Source organism: Theileria equi, assembly GCF_000342415.1.
Source record: "Theileria equi strain WA chromosome 2 map unlocalized gcontig_1105316255037, whole genome shotgun sequence".
In the NCBI taxonomy this organism is placed as follows: Eukaryota; Apicomplexa; class Aconoidasida; order Piroplasmida; family Theileriidae; genus Theileria; species Theileria equi.
Window position 1 is genome coordinate 655624 of NW_004668230.1, and position 17875 is coordinate 673498.

At 36.5% G+C, this 17875-nt stretch overlaps 11 protein-coding genes across 11 annotated transcripts, besides 3 other annotated features; 5 read left to right on the forward strand and 6 right to left on the reverse strand.

The window, feature by feature from the left end:
* Positions 1-21: 21 nt before the first annotated feature.
* On the reverse strand, positions 22-1342 carry BEWA_037760 (60S ribosomal protein L15, putative; the record flags this gene model as incomplete). The annotated part of the gene is made up of 6 exons (XM_004833134.1): positions 22-116; positions 150-324; positions 361-528; positions 566-716; positions 755-924; positions 965-1342. 6 exons carry the CDS (start codon positions 1340-1342, stop codon positions 22-24), a joined length of 1137 nt encoding a protein of 378 aa, XP_004833191.1.
* Positions 1343-1356: 14 nt separating this feature from the next.
* Positions 1357-1393: a sequence feature (AT_rich).
* On the reverse strand, positions 1386-2828 carry BEWA_037770 (conserved hypothetical protein; the record flags this gene model as incomplete). The annotated part of the gene is made up of 3 exons (XM_004833135.1): positions 1386-2405; positions 2444-2553; positions 2609-2828. The coding sequence occupies 3 exons, from the start codon at positions 2826-2828 to the stop codon at positions 1386-1388; spliced, it is 1350 nt and encodes a 449-aa protein (XP_004833192.1).
* A 134-nt stretch (positions 2829-2962) lies between these two features.
* On the forward strand, positions 2963-3704 carry BEWA_037780 (signal peptide containing protein; the record flags this gene model as incomplete). Its single annotated transcript, XM_004833136.1, has 7 exons — positions 2963-3051; positions 3089-3105; positions 3146-3281; positions 3356-3450; positions 3484-3575; positions 3611-3649; positions 3684-3704. The coding sequence occupies 7 exons, from the start codon at positions 2963-2965 to the stop codon at positions 3702-3704; spliced, it is 489 nt and encodes a 162-aa protein (XP_004833193.1).
* A 295-nt stretch (positions 3705-3999) lies between these two features.
* On the reverse strand, positions 4000-4488 carry BEWA_037790 (cytochrome c oxidase subunit II, putative; the record flags this gene model as incomplete). Its single annotated transcript, XM_004833137.1, has 1 exon — positions 4000-4488. The coding sequence occupies one exon, from the start codon at positions 4486-4488 to the stop codon at positions 4000-4002; it is 489 nt and encodes a 162-aa protein (XP_004833194.1).
* Positions 4489-4616: 128 nt separating this feature from the next.
* On the reverse strand, positions 4617-5741 carry BEWA_037800 (60S ribosomal protein L17, putative; the record flags this gene model as incomplete). The annotated part of the gene is made up of 6 exons (XM_004833138.1): positions 5461-5741; positions 5313-5419; positions 5095-5278; positions 4959-5061; positions 4842-4922; positions 4617-4808 (listed from the first exon to the last, which is right to left on the reverse strand). The coding sequence occupies exons 1-6, from the start codon at positions 5559-5561 to the stop codon at positions 4617-4619; spliced, it is 768 nt and encodes a 255-aa protein (XP_004833195.1). The 5' UTR covers positions 5562-5741.
* Positions 5742-5831: 90 nt separating this feature from the next.
* BEWA_037810 (conserved hypothetical protein) lies at positions 5832-8108 on the forward strand (the record flags this gene model as incomplete). Its single annotated transcript, XM_004833139.1, has 2 exons — positions 5832-7937; positions 7972-8108. 2 exons carry the CDS (start codon positions 5832-5834, stop codon positions 8059-8061), a joined length of 2196 nt encoding a protein of 731 aa, XP_004833196.1. The 3' UTR covers positions 8062-8108.
* Positions 6441-6549: a sequence feature (GA-rich).
* Positions 8109-9608: 1500 nt separating the features above from the next.
* Positions 9609-10912, reverse strand: BEWA_037820 (conserved hypothetical protein; the record flags this gene model as incomplete). Its single annotated transcript, XM_004833140.1, has 2 exons — positions 9609-10795; positions 10831-10912. 2 exons carry the CDS (start codon positions 10910-10912, stop codon positions 9609-9611), a joined length of 1269 nt encoding a protein of 422 aa, XP_004833197.1.
* A 1347-nt stretch (positions 10913-12259) lies between these two features.
* Positions 12260-14029, forward strand: BEWA_037830 (protein kinase domain containing protein; the record flags this gene model as incomplete). The annotated part of the gene is made up of 1 exon (XM_004833141.1): positions 12260-14029. One exon carries the CDS (start codon positions 12260-12262, stop codon positions 14027-14029), a length of 1770 nt encoding a protein of 589 aa, XP_004833198.1.
* A 160-nt stretch (positions 14030-14189) lies between these two features.
* On the forward strand, positions 14190-15515 carry BEWA_037840 (succinyl-CoA synthetase beta chain, putative; the record flags this gene model as incomplete). The annotated part of the gene is made up of 1 exon (XM_004833142.1): positions 14190-15515. One exon carries the CDS (start codon positions 14190-14192, stop codon positions 15513-15515), a length of 1326 nt encoding a protein of 441 aa, XP_004833199.1.
* Positions 15516-15556: 41 nt separating this feature from the next.
* Positions 15557-16512, reverse strand: BEWA_037850 (conserved hypothetical protein; the record flags this gene model as incomplete). Its single annotated transcript, XM_004833143.1, has 6 exons — positions 15557-15749; positions 15784-15854; positions 15888-16022; positions 16057-16137; positions 16179-16340; positions 16381-16512. The coding sequence occupies 6 exons, from the start codon at positions 16510-16512 to the stop codon at positions 15557-15559; spliced, it is 774 nt and encodes a 257-aa protein (XP_004833200.1).
* Positions 16513-17218: 706 nt separating this feature from the next.
* Positions 17219-17254: a sequence feature (AT_rich).
* A 92-nt stretch (positions 17255-17346) lies between these two features.
* BEWA_037860 (60S ribosomal protein L14, putative) lies at positions 17347-17803 on the forward strand (the record flags this gene model as incomplete). Its single annotated transcript, XM_004833144.1, has 2 exons — positions 17347-17454; positions 17492-17803. The coding sequence occupies 2 exons, from the start codon at positions 17347-17349 to the stop codon at positions 17801-17803; spliced, it is 420 nt and encodes a 139-aa protein (XP_004833201.1).
* Between the last annotated feature and the right edge of the window lie 72 nt (positions 17804-17875).

Below are 17875 nucleotides of genomic sequence, written 5' to 3' on the forward strand. Positions count from 1 at the left end.
GTTACAGGTTTAAGCTAATTGCTACGCGGATTCCACATCTTTGCCTTTTGGATTGTTATGCTCCATAAGTCTTTGACGATACAATTGTATGAGGTATTCTTCGTGATTTTTAGAATCTGAAAATATATAAAAATGCACCGTTAGCGTACCATCCACTGGAGTTTCCACTGCGCCCGATCTGAGTATTTCAGCCTCGAGTTCTTGCATTTCTGTCAAAATCCTCTTCTCTTCTTTTATAAGCCATAGAGGTTTGATGTAGTAGACTTCACACCCTCTAGAACGCAGCTTCTCGAGTTCATGTACCTTTGCTATGTCAGGCCGAGCCTAAATTTTCGTTATAATTTGACACAATAAACGAACTGTTCGCGGCAATACCTCAAACTTGTAAGGTTTGAGGTGTGCTCTTAGATTTACTCTATCGTAATAAATGATTGAAATAGTTCCACCGACACGCTTGATGGCATTTATGGACGATTGATCACAACTTGCCACTTGTATATCAATTTTATATGGAAAAGGATAATCGTTCTAAACAATGAATGTGTGGAGTTAGTTATGTACTTACGACATTAAACAAGTGTACTCCGTTCTTCACTCTTACACATTTGGAATCATGAAGATGTCTCTGGGTAATCGTAAATCGAGTATCTAATCTACCCTTTTCAATGAAATAGCGCAGCTTTGCCAAGTTTAATGTGTCATACTTCTTTTCTTGTCTGTAATATTCTCGTAAATAATTGTGCAGATGCCAAACCTTGATAGCCAAGCTTCTGGCCATTTAGGTAATCGCCTATATAGCGGAGTTTGTCCACCTTCAGAAGTTCTGCTCCTGGGTTTATTCCCACGATTCTTCTGATGTTTATGTCGAGTTCCTTTGGCAGAACTCTTCTTTCCCCTTCCACGTTTTTTGTGTCTCAATAAGCCCTAAAGTTGTAAATATATTACGGGAGCGATATATACATACAAGAATACGCAAGTTTCTTGGTTCTATAGGGAACAAGGGTCTTTTGCTTAACGCAAATCTTCTGTTAAAGGGATGCGGTGTAAACCTTGACCCGGGTTGCGATGGTTTGCACATTTCATTGTAATGAATTCCGCGTAAAGTACCATTAGATTCAATTTTAATGTCTTTTCTTATAGTATCACCGTTCACATTATCTTTTGTTGAAAAATTGCGCACTGCGGCTCCGATAAGTGCTATTTTCCCTGATTGCGTGGCTACTTCTCTACCCATATCATTCAAATGATGGCTAACCATGAATAAACATCGGTAAGAAGATGCAGATACAGGATTTGCTGTACGAAGCCTGCATATCGCTGTTTCAAAAGCCCTCATGAACATTTTGTGGAAAAGTGTAATTTATAATTATTATTACATTAGAAAATTATTTATGTGTGTATTCATGGCTATAACCGCTAGCGGTACCATGTGATCCTCTTATGATTTTGGATTCCTTATCAAAATTATACAAGGGGTCTAAGCCGGAAAACGTGCGGTCTTTATTGTGAGGCAAATTATCATAAAAGTTTTTAGCATACAGAGATAATTCTGTGCCACCGCATATTTTTTTGATCTCAGACTTTTCTTTGTCGTTGTCACTTTCACCGCTATCTGGAATGATCGCGTGTGCGTATATGAACTTCAGTAGGATATTAAAATCGAATACATAATCAACCGACCAATCGATGACACCCAATGCTACTAGTAGTTCAAACGGTAATACCAAATGCTTAGAAAGTATTGCTGGTAATGTTAGCGCAGTGTGTGAACATGATAGTAGGCAATAGATATCTATTGCGGGGAAATTCGTAAGTTTTGCCTCTGTAAGATGGTTGATAGAGAACACGTAACATTTCTTGTTTGATTTTTTCAAAAGATTGTGCATTTCGGAGCGTAATCTGTTTATTCCACTTAGACACTTTGTCAAAGTTATGATTCCTATTTTAGACGCACCTTTTACCTTTTCTATGTTTTTATATCTGTTTATCCTCAATTTATCTCCATATCCATCTAAATTCAAAACATCTCCGCTGTCTACTAATAACTCGTAGTATTGACATCCACTAGTTTCCAGGGCTATAGTATCCCGAAGGCCATCACATCCGCCAGAAATATTTAGAAATAGTATCAGGATATCATTAGTGTTTGTTTCAAGTTCATATTCTCCTAATATAGTCGCGCATGAACTATCATCTATGATGTATTTGTATACTGGACGACCAGCCAGTTGCTTCCGGGAACCAATTGCATCATGTCTTGCGTTATCATCAAAACATTGAGCAACATATATATGCGTTGCCAATTTTAGCAGAGTTTTGCATATTTCAGGAAGCCGGTGATGTAATGCTGCATTGTATACAAGTAAAAGTTTAGTATAATCCAAATCTTTCAAAAGTGTTTCAACCTATCAATAATAAGTTTAAGCAAGAGGATGTAACAAACCTTGTTGGAGAGAAAATCCGAGTCGAATTCGACTATATTATATACATAAGATATAGGCACAGTAACTTCTATGCTACTTTGGCAAAATTCCCCAAGATATATTATATAATCTGTATATAGAGTCACAGGTGTATGAAAAATCTAAAAGTTCGTGAAAAAGCAAACCTGCGTTACAACGCCTAGATGCGATAATATCCGTGCAGCAACTCCCTATAAGAACATCACCTATCACATAAAAGTTTGTATTTGGAGTCGTTGAAAATTTTTCCTGTAAATATGTACAAACGTCTGCGGATTCCTTAACATCTGAGGATTGAATGGCTACATTTACGTATTTATTCGCTCTTATCTTCTCAATTACAGGATCTAAATTGTAATTCAACATAATCTCGTGGTATTACCTTGAGATTCTCAATGTGCTAATCCAATTAAAGTGACGATCCTGATACAAGGAAATAGGGAGAGAAATAGTTAACAAGTTTCACACATTAAACTTTCCTTCCTAGATGTAATATAGATATGATATTTTCAGTATTAATCTGCTTTTGTTGTACTTTTGGACAGGGAATAGATAGAGGCACTGATTCGGACTGTATACAGGACTTTACGTTTGTAAAATGTCTACTATTCATACTAATACTATAGGTTTAAATGCCCTGAAGGTTAATTTTTGAAGCTACTTGTTATGTATCTCACATATAGGATGGAATCTCTCGTTAGATGATAATGATGTGTGTATTGCTCCTATTTCCTATCGTGGACCATGCTCTTCCAAGATAATTGCTACAAATAATACCAAGGATAAACAGACGTTGCAATCTATCTGTAACTTAAAATGGTATTTACCACTCCAAGTATTTTATGATTGGCCTTATTTGAAAATATACAAGGTGTATATAAACTTTCATGTAGGCCATCTCAAGAGGTTTGCGAGAGAAATCTTGACGTATGTCCAAAGTTCTGGTATTCTAGTGAAAAGTATTGCCTTCCAACACCTTCTTACAATGGTATTCTTCTCAAACATAATTCTCTTTACTTAGGTCCATGTCACAAACCCATTAACATTAACGATATCGAATCATCTGAAAAGACTCTATGGAGTAATAGGTGTAATATAATATGGCCATGCAAGGTTTGTTGAGATTATAAGATATCATGTGTTAACAGAACAGTTGCAATAAGAACTACAAGAGCAAATGCCCAAAGGTATGTCCTGAGCATAATCATATTCTTTTAACAGGACTGGAACCCTCTAAGTTAATCACCTTATCGTTTATAATCCATGGATATTTACAGACGATGGAAATTGTAAAGCACCTTCAAGCTATACTGGACCCTGTTCTACAATCGCAAACCTTTCATATTTCAACAAAAAGATGAAGGTAACCCAAACCACCTACTTTATTTCTGCTACAGGAAGACTTTGAAATCGTATGTAATGCACCATTCCCATGTACATGAATTGAAACGTAAAAATTGCAATAGTTTATCGCGCTGGCAGTAGCACCAGATTATAGTATCAGTATATATATTAGAAAACTGTACCAACCGGCATGTTAATCATCTCTATAATACTTTTTTGCGTGTGCTGCATATGTCTCTGGTGCAACTGCTTCAATAACAATAGGCATAAAACCATGGAGAGTGCCACACATTTCAGAGCACTGACCGTAGAAAACTCCTTCCCTCATTATGAAAGTAGTTACACGATGCAACCTTCCAGGGACAGCATCCGCTTTAATTCCAAGACTTGGAATAGCCCATGAATGAATCACATCAGTTGCAGTAATGAGGAAACGTATATGTGTCCTCGTGGGTAAAGTTAATCTCTTGTCAACCTCCAACTGACGTAACATTCCAGGTTGGAGGTCATCATCAGTGACCATATTCGATTGAAACGCATAATACTTTGGTATAAGATCTGGATTGTCCAGATACTTCTGAGGTATGGGATATCTCTCTTCAGACTTTGTTACGGCTTCATTATGTGCGATTTTGTTATTAAACCAACCAAAAAGGTTGAACCTCTGGAAAATGCCCTGCATTTCAATCAATATATTAACATTTTATACAATAAATCCAATGACCAGAGTGTACGGCAAGTCCGCACAAGCACAATATGGAAAAATTGTTAAAACAAGATATTAAAGTAATAAATTAGTTAGGATATAAATTATGGGTTGAATCTGGGAACCCTGGAGCTGGTTTTAGAACCATTGTTGGGTGTATAGGTAGTGTCGAATACTTCCCTGGCTGTGCCAGTAGATAAATCGATCGATCTTATTGTTTCTAATCTCTTCTTGATGCTCTCATCTGTCAACTTCGCTTCGTCAACCGTCGATATATTATCTTCATTCTCAAACCACTAATCGATATTTATACATTTATACAAACGTACCTTTTTATCATGTTCCACAATTGAACCCAAGTTCTCCACAAGGTTTCCAGTTTCGTCAATAAGTCCAACCTTTTTGGCGTACTACAACGTCGTTTACAAACGTAACGTAGAACAAACCGTGTAATATTTCCTAAAATCTCGTCTGCTGTTCTTCATAAGTGAATATACATGCGATATTTTGTCGTTTCCAACTGGTTTCGCTGGACGTAATTCGTTTGGTCTGAAATTTTGTATGGATTCGAAGGAGAGCTACCTGTCCACAAGCTCTAGATATGCCATTGGAGCACTGTCTCTGAATCGTAGTCTCCATTGATTAACCACTCTTGTGAAGAAGAATCGTCTATCTTTGTACAACGGCACGTATTTCTCATATAATAGACTCCTGCTCTCCGGTGTGCGCAGTACACTCTCCACAATTAAGTCTGACTCTCGGCAATCTGTAGGTATTATAATATGCGTCTGCAGAATTACCTCGTTTTGCATGGAAAATGATCTCTTCAGCGTATTGCTGTAGCTCCTTGGCTCTAGGAAGAGTGAGTTCTATTCTACCTTCTCTCAGCAATCTATCTATCTGATTCCTGAAAATACCTTTTAACTTGTCAAATATCGTAAGGTTAACCTTATTAAATCGTATGTTTTTGGTGGCTGGCCCCTGAACTTTCTAAATATACGAGTACGCGCTCCTAGCGTAACAAATTTAAATGTAGATGTAAATCCCATCTTGAATGAATGGTATTAATATTACAATGACTATAGTACAGTGTTACATTTTGGAAATTCTCCAAGTGTCTATACAGGGAAGTGTTCCTGCTGTGGTGAGCAGCGTCGTGCTCAATATATCACTTATATTGTTCTGTATAACCACTAAATAAGGTATCTCATACGGTTAATCTTGTTTATGATCTGCCGTACTTTGAGACTACTAGGAGTCATTACCTCTCTCAAATTTATGATGGATGTGCAAATATTCCAGAATAAATATAAATAATTATGGGTGGAGGCAAAAGCCAAAAGGGAGGTAAGCATGGAAGTATCGGAAGAACGCTAGCTCATGATATTCTACTGAGACAGTTCCAGCAAAATGAAGAGCTACGCAAAAACATTCTCAAAAAGAAGGAACATTCGGTATACGAGCGAAGTAATCTAGATGAATTCACGCTAGCTGCCTCCCAAGGCTTAGAATCTTATATATCGCAACATGGGAATACAAGAGAGGTGTTGTCTTCCGATTTGAATACTCAACTCTCTGATATGATCAACTTTCCACATTTGTATGACTGTTCCTTATTCCCTACGATTCCTATTCCAAGAAGGTGCTTCTTTTTCTCTGAAGAGCAAAAAATTTTAATATCTAAGTTATCCAAACAAAGACATAGAGAAGAAATTAATTCCAGAAAAAAGGCGTACAGACGCAAGAATAAGAAACTTGTAGACATGTATATGCATGGAGATCGCCCAAAACCAATGCATGGTATATACTCTGATAAAAACACAAATGTCATCCTGCCTAATGGTCACAATTCTGGATCAAATGTGAAAAGTAAAGCCTCAAAGGATTCAGAATCATTCTATGACAGCGAATATTCCCTAGATGATGACGAAGAAGAAGAAGAAGAACAAGTACTAGATGAGGACGAAGATGAAAAGAGTGAAGAGGATTACGAAGATGTTGAGGAAACAGAAGAAGAGGAAGATGACGATGAAGAAGGTGTGGATAGTCTTGGTGACAGTAAATCACATAAAGATGTTTATGTAAAACAATACCAAAAATATCTAAAAGAAGAATCTGAAAATATGGATTTACATAAAATAGATGTAGAGGAACTGGAAAAATTGGAAACCCGAAATTTTTATACCTGGCGCAAACTTCTATTGGATATTGAGCAAAAGGAAAAATGTGTCATAACACCGTATGAAAAAAATATAGAATTTTGGCGTCAATTATGGAGAGTTATAGAGAGGAGTCATCTAATATTTGTCATTATAGAATCACGCGATCCTCTATTCTTCAGAGTTCCTGACCTTGAAAATTATGTAAAAGAGGTTGATCCACGAAAGAAAGTTCTCCTTATTCTCAATAAAGCTGATTTTCTCTCACCTGAAATCAGAAGGGAATGGGCGGATTATTTTAGGAAAGCTGATATCGATTTTGTCTTCTTTTCTTCTATACTAGATGCTGAAATGAGCAATGAGAGCACTTCAAACGGCTCTTTAGATAAGGAAAATGTGGATGTTGACAAGGTTTTAACCGCGAGTAAACCCGAAGAAGACCTTGATATTCAAATTTATACTGTTGATATGTTGCTTAATAGAGTATTAGAATACAAGAAAATTCAAACTAAGGACTACCCAGAACTAGATAATGATGAAATTCCAATTTATACAGTCGGATGTGTTGGATTTCCAAATGTTGGGAAAAGTTCACTGATAAATTGTCTGATGAACGCTACAAAAACAAATGTGAGTAGCCAGCCCGGAAAAACAAAACACATGCAAACCTTAATATTAAGACACTTGAACATTACGTTATGTGATTGCCCTGGCCTCATATTTCCCACAATGGTTTCTACAAAATATCATTTATTAATAAACAACATAGCTTCAACTTCCCATTTTAGAGGAAACATGACATTAGCGGTACAGTTGGTTTGTAATCGAATTCCCGACCAGCTATGCAAAAGATATGATGTACCATTAGCTGATTGTATAATAGAGGCTAACGATCGCAAGATATTATTTAGCTACAAATTCCTCGAATATTTGTGTAAAAATAGAAATTTTATATCCGGCGGAAAAGGTGGCCAACTGGACTATGGTCGCGCCGCCAAATTAGTTCTTAACGATTACACATCTGGAAATCTTTTATTTTGTTCTCTACCACCTGGTTCAGAAAACTCAGCAGGAGATTCAATCATACAATCAATGGAAAACTTATCAATTGGAAACATGAACTCGGATAACAGATTAGAGATTTATCAAACAACTACACATGGTCTGTCAAGTGAAGTTAGGGTTAACATTGATACAAAAACTGTTAAAGATATCAGGGATGATGAAAGTAAGATGCAGCAATGGCTTATAGAATTTAATAAAGAGGTATGTTGGCTATCTGTTATATCATTTACTACAGGACCAGAAGATAAACGAAAAACCGATGACAAAACGTAAAATGCGTTTCCTCATCAAGGGGAAGAGAAGAGTAAACACAACAAAAAGCTGATAACTATTTCCTGTGAGTGAAGCGGGATATATAATAAGTGAATCCATCTTTACCAAATGTTCTATTCTTGAGAGACTTTATCCTAATTCTGTGCTACTTTGTGTCTCTAATCTGTCTTTCTGCCGTACAGATTACATTATGAATACGTGAAGCTTGATGTTTATGTACATGATGGGAAATACCTTATAGCAAAGAATGTACTCAGACTTCACATTGTATGATGGATATGTACAACTATAAATTTTCAATTAGTGAGGTTTCTGTAAAATATGAAATCGTAATTTATCAGATAAGTTTAAACTATCTTCTAATCCTTAGCGTAAATGCTCTTGCAGAGTATTTACTTCTAGCAGTTTCTCTAGGGAAATATGCCGGAACATGAGTGTTATACTTGTAACTTGCAAAACTCCAGAAAACATCCTTATCTGCACTGATTAATCACGTACATAATTCATCAATAGTTTATATATCATAAATGCTCTATTTCAAAGAAGCAGGTACTAAAACACCCTTTATAAGTAGATAATTCGGAGAGTAGTTAAGGTCTGTAATCTAATTTTTTCTTTCCTGTGAATAAATCTTACCAATCTAGAATATTCCAGTAGAAAAAAATAATTAAAAACTCCAATGTGCACTATACTTTTCTCGATTTCTTTACTTTCTCACTAAATTATGAATAAGATAACGTTTCCGGTCTCAATAGATAATCATCTTACCTTCTATTTAACATATTTGTGGCACGAATCTTGGTTATGTCGAATAGATCCATCGAGCAGAAATATGTTGAGGTGTACTAATTCTTTTTATACTATTAAATAATTTACTGATCTCAATTATAACATACTACAATCCTTTAAATGTCTTTTTGCCCATCTTATATGAACCACTCGCATATTAAGCCCGTTTTTTCTTTCCTTACTTCTAATTTACAAATCACTACTATCACGTTTCCAGTCCTCAGATTACTTTCTAGAATTATTTAGAGCAGTTCTCATACACATTTAGATTAATTTGTAACTGTTTTAGGTGTGTGTATCTTTTATACGTATACATAGAAGCTATAACAGGAGAAAACTTTCAATATTAGGGTTATACTAGGTTAATACATCAGTGATAAATATATTGCTATGACGTCGCATGCCAGTGAGATAAATGAAATATGTTTTGCTTTTAATGAACATGTGGCTATTTTGGTTCTTATATTTTCTCTAAAATGCTCAATTTGTAACAACACATCTGACATCGACTTTTGTATATATGATAATAGAGCCATAATTTATAACTACCAAAAATTGCATACTACTTGTCAGATATTAAACCTTAAATTTGTGGTTAGTTTAAAGGAAATTCCACGATCTAATACTTTATCTACGGTAAAACAAACAAGAAAGACGAAAAACAATAGCAATATGCGTACATTACGGAGGTGATCATTTTATCAATTTATATGTCCAAGATTGTTCATGCTTGTAAAAGTAGAACCTGACTCATGATAGAAGGCAACTAGACGCACGACATACTTTATACATACCATATAAATCTAATAGTTAAATTATTCCCTGAATGGTTACGATTAGGAGTAATGAAGCTACACATATAATACCACTTGTACTGTATCTAGCCACTGCTGGAATGTAATTGAAATTATGAACGGCGCCATAAGATCTGAACCGTCCAGCATAGCCATGGGCTTGTGGGACAAAGTTCAAATTCAAATGCATTTGAGGAGGGTTTTGCGATATATGATGTGGGATATTAACCAGGGTATTGTGATTATAAGCCAAGTTTTGAAGAGAATCTGTTCCCTTGGTACAATTAACCTGGACACAAGAATTGAATTTAAGGTTTTTATATGACTTTGTTGTAACATGGACCTTGATTGACTTTCTAAAAAAATCAATGTTGAAATCTTTTGGTCTTATTGAAAAATTTTGAGTTCCAATGAATATAAGGGATTTACCATTCAATTTTCCTTTCCATAACTGAGGATATCTGCATTGAGAAATTTCTATATTATCTACGACAAAGTGTATATTTACTCTAGGCCGTGTAAATTTGGGTCCTAGTGCCTTGTGCACATGTTTTGCTTTGTTCATGAGTCCCTTCGTAATTGAATATATGGAAGTCAGTCTACCAGTCATTGATTCATCATAATCATCGTCCTCATAATCTTCAGTATCCTTCCCATTCAGCTCCAACATAGATAAAGGGTCAATATCATCATGATTCGATGAATTGTTATGAGCTGAAAGAGGATCTATATACCACTGAAGAAAGAGAGTAACAGACACTGGAATGCTACCATCTGTGTTAATTTTACACATCCTCTTTTTGCTAAAAATTGTGCTACTGTGTTCTTTAAATGCCATACTCATCACCTCTACATTTCGTTCAACAAAAGATGGGTCATAGTCATCATCATCTTCTTTATCTTCAGAATCTGATTTGGCATCGGGGGTAACATTCTTAGACTGCTTGTCTGTCACATAAACCTCTCCTTCTACCACTGTGACTGATGTTCCGTTAGTGCCTCCTAGATAACAAATGTTACCTCCAGATGATATGGGACAACTTTGGCAAACATAATGGTTACCACAGATTACATTTGGTACACTGAAAACGGTGTTTGTCTTATGGGAACATTTTGCAGTTTTGCAAATCATCCCATCATCCATTCTTGCTTGAGTAAGACCAGGGGTCAGTATAGAATAATGACCACCATTTATCTTCAGATCTGAATGGATTGTGATTTCTTATGCAGACACTTACTTGCGATATTTCCATCCGTGGTATAGGCTAGGAGGAACAATATATCAAGTAGGTACAATATATATGTCCCACACAACATCATTATATCACTGCCCTCTTTAATATGTTATAAATGACACGTAATCCAAGTGTATGCCAGAATGTGCGAAGGCGCCAGTACCAACTCGACTAGGAGCAGATTGAACCATGGACGGGTCAAAACCTAGTAACTATCGGAATATATCCGACTATATTTAATATAATATTCATGTACGCAACAAATATCTAGGGAGAACTAAAGCTATGTCAGACAGAATCGAGCATAGCCATATGTGTGTTAGACAGGAATCTAAATGCAAATAGGTGCCAAATGCTATTAAGGCGGGAATTTGGCACAGTGAATATGAATTCGTAGGATATTTGTCATTTGCAAATGAAACCAATGGATCTTGAATATAAAGGTTAATGATTTACAGTAACCAGTTACATTATGACAGGGCCTAGGAATAAGGGATATTCCCTCCGAATATCACTTGTAGAATGTTTAAAATACACACGAATTAAAGTGTTGGTGATGGCCTTTTGAGAGGTAACAGAAATAGGGAATGTGGGACTTCATTGGAGCCCAGAGAATTGACTTCACTTCAAACTCATTTTATTTATAGTTTGCCAGTTAAAATTAGATTCATGACAATATTTTCGCTCTTTGGTGTCGCATCTTAGCATAAGATTTGCAGAGGGAGATTATGCCTTGGCGCACACTTGCAATGGTTAGAATTGCGAATTCCTCATTGTATGCATATGAAGACTTCCAATTTACATATTGTATAAAATCATCTTCGTTTTATAAAGATACTCGTTTGCTTATCTTTACGTATCGGCTCATTGCTGCATCTATTTAAACAGCAGTTACCGTTCCACTTATGTGCCTTTTAGAACTAAAATTTAATTTTTAATTGTGTGCTTTGTTCCGTTTCTTCCTTTGTTCTGATTTTAGCTTCCATACTACTTTTTGCACCTATACGCCTTCCGTTGCTCTTTGCAACAGAGGTTTGCGCAGCCAATGGAATCACAATTACTGAAACAATAAATCAAACTAATGGCGTGAGTTGCTGGTGAATATTATCGAGTGCGCAACTTCCCAATCTAATTACTGTCATTTACCGTGACTAGGACCAGGCACGAATTAGAATCTTATCGTTGACGGAAGGTCGATTCATGATGTGGAACCTAATGCATATATCTTATAAATGACTATAGAAAGTCAGCAGCTCGATGTGTTGGCATTTTATGACGATTTATCGCGTTACTATTGCTCTATTTCCTGCTTCGTTCGTTGTTCTTAATTATAGAGTTTTCTCTTAACGCAGAACTCTATCACATGCTTTTAAGAAGTTTACGTATCACAAAGGTTAAAAATATTGTATGATAATCTCAGGTCGCTATAAAGATGAATGATCATATTGACGACCATGTTCTGGCAAAATTTAAAATTCTCCAAAAGCTCGGTAAAGGAGCTTACGGTATAGTATGGAAAGCCGTAGATTTACGGACAAATGAAGTGATTGCATTGAAGAAGATTTTTGACGCATTTAGGAATTCCACAGATGCACAAAGAACATACAGAGAAATAATGTTTTTACAATCATTAAAAAAGTGCCAAAATATTGTTGAATTAAAAGAGGTTCTTCCAGCAAATAATAATCGCGATGTTTATTTGGTTTTTGAATACATGGAAACCGATTTACATGCTGTAATAAGGTCAAATATCTTAGAGGATGTACACAAGAGATATATTTTGTACCAGATTATAAAGGCTATCCATTATATTCACTCAGGTGAATTGCTTCATCGTGATTTGAAGCCATCAAACATTCTTTTAAGTTCAAAATGTCATGTTAAGTTGGCGGATTTTGGACTTGCTAGAAGTGTAGCCCATGATGAAGAAACAGATTCTGCACCAGTTATGACAGATTACGTAGCAACAAGATGGTACAGAGCTCCAGAAATTTTGGTGGGTAGCACAAAATATACAAAGGGAGTTGATATGTGGGCTATTGGATGTATATTTGCTGAGATGTTGATTAATAGACCGCTATTCCCTGGATCTTCAACTATAAACCAACTTTCTAAGGTGGTTGCATTTACGGGAATCCCATCAAGTGATGATTTAGATGCTTTAGGGTCACCTTTTGCAAAAATGATGGTATATTCAATCAACAATATTACAAGAAAACCTCTGCATGAATATTTCCCCATGGTTACCCAAGAAGCGTTGGATTTGTTGACTAAGTTGCTACAATTTAATCCAAAAAAACGCATTTCAACTATAGACGCATTAAATCATCCATATTTATCACAATTCCACAAGTCTAACAAACATTTGCCAATATTATATAAGGCTATTACTATACCCATCTGTGATAATATCAGGTATGATCTTACAAATTACAGGCGTTTGATTTATAAATTTATCGATGAAAACAAGAATGAAAGTTCACACGGAAGGAATAATGATGATTCTAATAATGATTCTACACCTACATTTGGATATAAAAATGTACCAGTAAACGGTTTTAACTCTGTACCTACAGGCACTTCTGGTAGCACAAAGGATGAAGGATCTACTGCTAACAAAACACACAAGAACTTTATAAGGAATAGATTCGTGGATTGGGTCGGTAGGAATATAATCCATCGCGATAGTAAACTTCCAAACAAAGGTATATTAAATGGACCCACTTTTGATAAAAATGGTCGCTTCGTTAGCATATGCAGCAATAGCAGTATGGAAGATGAACATAGCGTAAATCGCACTGAGAAGCCTTATAACAAGGAGCCGATACATCTACATCCTCCAAGATTGGAGTATGGCAGAGTTATTCCAGGAAACTATCATGTTTCCCAGCGGGAAGGAAGTTGTTATAATAAAGATACCAGTGTTGACAACCCATTAAATGGGAAAGGCACGAAGCAAGTTGCTAGACTAAGACCCATAAACGAAATTTCTCGTTGGCCAAGCGTTGTTAATCGTAGACATCATTATAACATGGACCAAAGATTTGACAAACAAATGACATTTGGATCATCATCAATACCGATGCAAAATACTTTGCAACCGACGAGTAGTATTCACGATACACATTGCAAATTTGTAACAAAGCCAGGTGAGGCACACGCAGGAAACCACAGTCCGATGCTCAATATTTTCTACTACTAAAACATCGCACATATTAGACGTTAATATTTAAGAGTTTTACGTTTCATAATTTTGTATCAATGCCATGGCCATCGGCATGGGGATCGGCACATTTTGATTTCTGCCAGTATATTCCCACGGTAGTGTTTTTATAGGATTCCAATCTTTAATTTTCATAAAGATGGTTGGTATGACTAGGGGTAGCTTAAGATTTTTTAATTACTCCTCCTCTTTTCAGAACAATATCGCCTTTCATAAAAATTTTTCAAAGGATGGCAACCAGAACCTATTTCATATAACAAAAAGGTTTTTGAATGTTACAGAATATCATGGTATGAACATACTAAAGAGGCATGGTGTCAAGGTCCCACTGAATATGCTAGCTAAGTCCTCTGAGGAGGCAGAGGAGATTTCCCGCAAAATTCTCGATTCTTCTGATTCTAAAAAGTTAATCATTAAGGCCCAGGTGCTAGCTGGTGGTAGGGGGAAAGGAACATTTTTAAATACATCCTTCAGCGGTGTAGAGGTTGCAACCTCACCAAGCGAGGTGAAGACTTTTGCAAAGGGCATGATTGGAAACGTGCTGAAAACTAAGCAGACCACTTCTGGTGGAATATTGTGTAACGAGGTCCTCGTTGCAGAGAAATTAGACTTGGTAAAAGAGCGCTATTTAGCTTTTATGTTAGATCGTCAGTCTGGTGGTATCCTAGCCATCGCTACAAAGCACGGTGGAGGCAATGTCGAGGAAATAGCGGAGAAGGACCCAAGTGCAGTATTAAAGTGGCCCATATGTCCATTGACTGGAATAACTGCTGATGACATTGACAAGATTGTGAAGCATTTGGACTTTTCCAGCAAGTTGGATGCACAGGCTAAGGAGATCGTTTCTAACTTATTCAAGGCTTTTGTGAAATCTGATGCCTTGCTGTTGGAGATAAATCCCATAGCTGAGACCAGTGATGAGAAGATATTAGCTTGCGATTCCAAGGTGACCGTTGATGACAATGCAAAGTATAGACAAACTGAGATTTTTGAGAAATCCCCGGCAAATCTCACTCATGAAGAGGCTGAGGCTGATAAAGTTGGATTAAACTACATTTCTTTGGATGGAAACGTTGCTTGTATAGTTAATGGTGCTGGGTTGGCCATGGCTACATTGGATTTAATTCAATATCATGGAGGTGCTCCCGCTAACTTTTTGGATGTTGGTGGAAATTCAACTGGTGCAATGCTTTCTAAGGCTCTTGATATTGTTAACAATGATCCAAATGCCAAGGTTTTGTTGGTAAATATTGTCGGAGGAATTGTTCATTGTGATAAATTTGCCACATCTTTTATTGAGGCAAGCAAACGCTTGGAGAAGCAGCTTCCTGTAGTCATACGTTTGCAGGGTACTAGAGCTGATATTGCTAAAAGGCTTCTCAACGAATCTAATATACCACACTTGTTTTGCTTAGATTTTGATTCTGCAGCTAAATCCGCTGTTGAAATTGCGAAATCTGCATAACAAGGCGTATCATAACAATTTATTGTACAATTTATACTTGATTACTTTTCGGTAGAATTGACATCATCTGATCTATGGCCTGAGAATGTGTTATAAATCATACTTTTAGTAACCTGAACGATGTTATTGTCAGATTCCATCCGCGCCTTGCTTGTGACCTTCAGAGCTTGTTTAATATTTTCGAGCTCCTCTGCTACGTGTTCATCGAATATCTGACTTTCATTTTCCAGAATTCTATAGTCCGTGTGTTATGCATTCGTATACATACTCCTTAAAATTGTCTAGTTCATTTTGGATGTCTTTGGTTCCCTCTGTTCCGATAAGCATGTAGTCATGGACCTGTATTTACGAGTGACTCATATTACGGGTTACCTTGGATTTGATTGAGTGTTCCAAGTAGGATAGTTTGTCTGTCAGAGACGAATCTTTGTCTTGTTTTATGGCAATATCTGTGTAAATATTGCGGCTAAGTTCATTAATATCGTTTTCTATCATTTGAATATCATACTGAACAAAAAGTATATATCAAATTTAGGCATACTGATTTCGTTAGTTTTTGATCCATGTCGCTTACAGAGGATTCTAATGAGGCACATTTTGTTATAAGAACCTCTAGTTTCTCCTAAATGCAGAATGTGTATGAATTTGATTGGATAGGCTTACGGCAACCGTGTGAACGCGTTTGTTCAATCTATTCTGCAATTCGTTTAACATGTTATTTGCGGTATTTTCTGTTATTTGCTGAAGTTGTTGCCTTGAACTCAAGCGTTCTTGTGTTTCTGATTTGAGTTGCTCATTTAGTCTTGATAGTTTTTCATGAATAGCCTGTAGATCATCGTCTCAGATATTTGTAAAGATATTAAACCTGAAATTTTCCATCTTCTTCTTGCTTCTGCCGAATCCTTTCATTCAGTATTACATTTTCAAAATCACTAAGTTTATTGTGAATACTGGCTATCGAGGGCTTAGGCTCATTATCATACATGATTGACAACATTTATAGATAATACATCCCCTACATATAATAAGGTAATGACGTCCTTTCGGGAAATTGTTTCATAAGTGTGTAGACATGGGTAGGTCACCTCCGGTTTGAGATATTCATCACAAACATACTAAAGATTACACGAAAGGATTACACCCGAGTAAAAATTTCTGGAATTACGCATAGTGCAAACGCGATAAAGAACCTGAAGATAAGCACTCAGTAAAGGCATGGCGGGCATTAACCGCAGCTGCAACAAAAATTCTTTCAATCGAACAAGTGGACAGAAAGGGCGGAAATTTACAGCTATTAGTAATTTTCAGTGTCAATACGTCAATTGATGACGTGCTCTGTAGGGACAAACGAGAAGACAGGCTTTGCAGAACATGCTGGAGTAAGACAAGGCGTTTTGTACAAACCCTAGAAAAAGATTGGAATTTATGCACAAAATTGTACAAAGTAATTGTATAGACCTGAGAATAGTCAAAAAGTGGAGTCACAAGCTCAATGAACGAATCGACGTTGGTACCATTGCGCAGTATCAAACTACCAGTTTAATTGATAATTATATCCACGAATCGAACAATAGCAGCGACAACACTGCGCTAAACTCAATACAAATGAGGGTACGCGGTCCGATCAGTTGGTCCTCATGAATCCCCACGGTCCACAGCACAATGTAAAGTGAACCGCTCACCCTTTGCGCGACTTTCTTCAGATAAATATTTTTAAAATTGTTTTTTATATTTTATATCAAGTATAATAGTTATAGGTGAGTTTAATACCCGTTATGTCATTGCCTTAGTTCTCTATTCACCTTCTACAACGTGTACTCCACTATTCACAATGTATAAACCAATAAAACAGCATTTTCAGATTAATATGCCACTATTTACAAAGTTCGTTGAGCCAGGCCGCCTATGTTTGATCACATATGGCCCAGAAGCTGGAAAGGTAAGTTTTACATTGTTCATCATGTCATATCCATCAGCTTTGCTTTGTCGTCGATATTGTGAATGCTTCCAGAATTTTGGTTGATGGTGGAAACGTCACCGGCGTTGAGAGACAGCAAATTCCAAAGACATGGCTCAAGTTGACCGATGTCAAGATTGATCTTCAGAGAGGCTCAAAAACCGGCACCTTACATAAGGCTGCCACTGCACAAGATGCTCTTGGCCTTTTCCAGAAGACAGCTTTGGGCAAGAAGTTGCATTTAGCCGAGAAGAAGAAGAGTCTCACTGACTTTGAGCGCTTCAAGTTGTCCTTTGCCAAGAAGGAAAGGAGAGCACTAGTCAAGGCCTAATTCATTTTTCAAAGGTTCAGTCTTGGTAATTTACTGATTAACAATTTATTGTTATCTTTTGTGAATACTCAT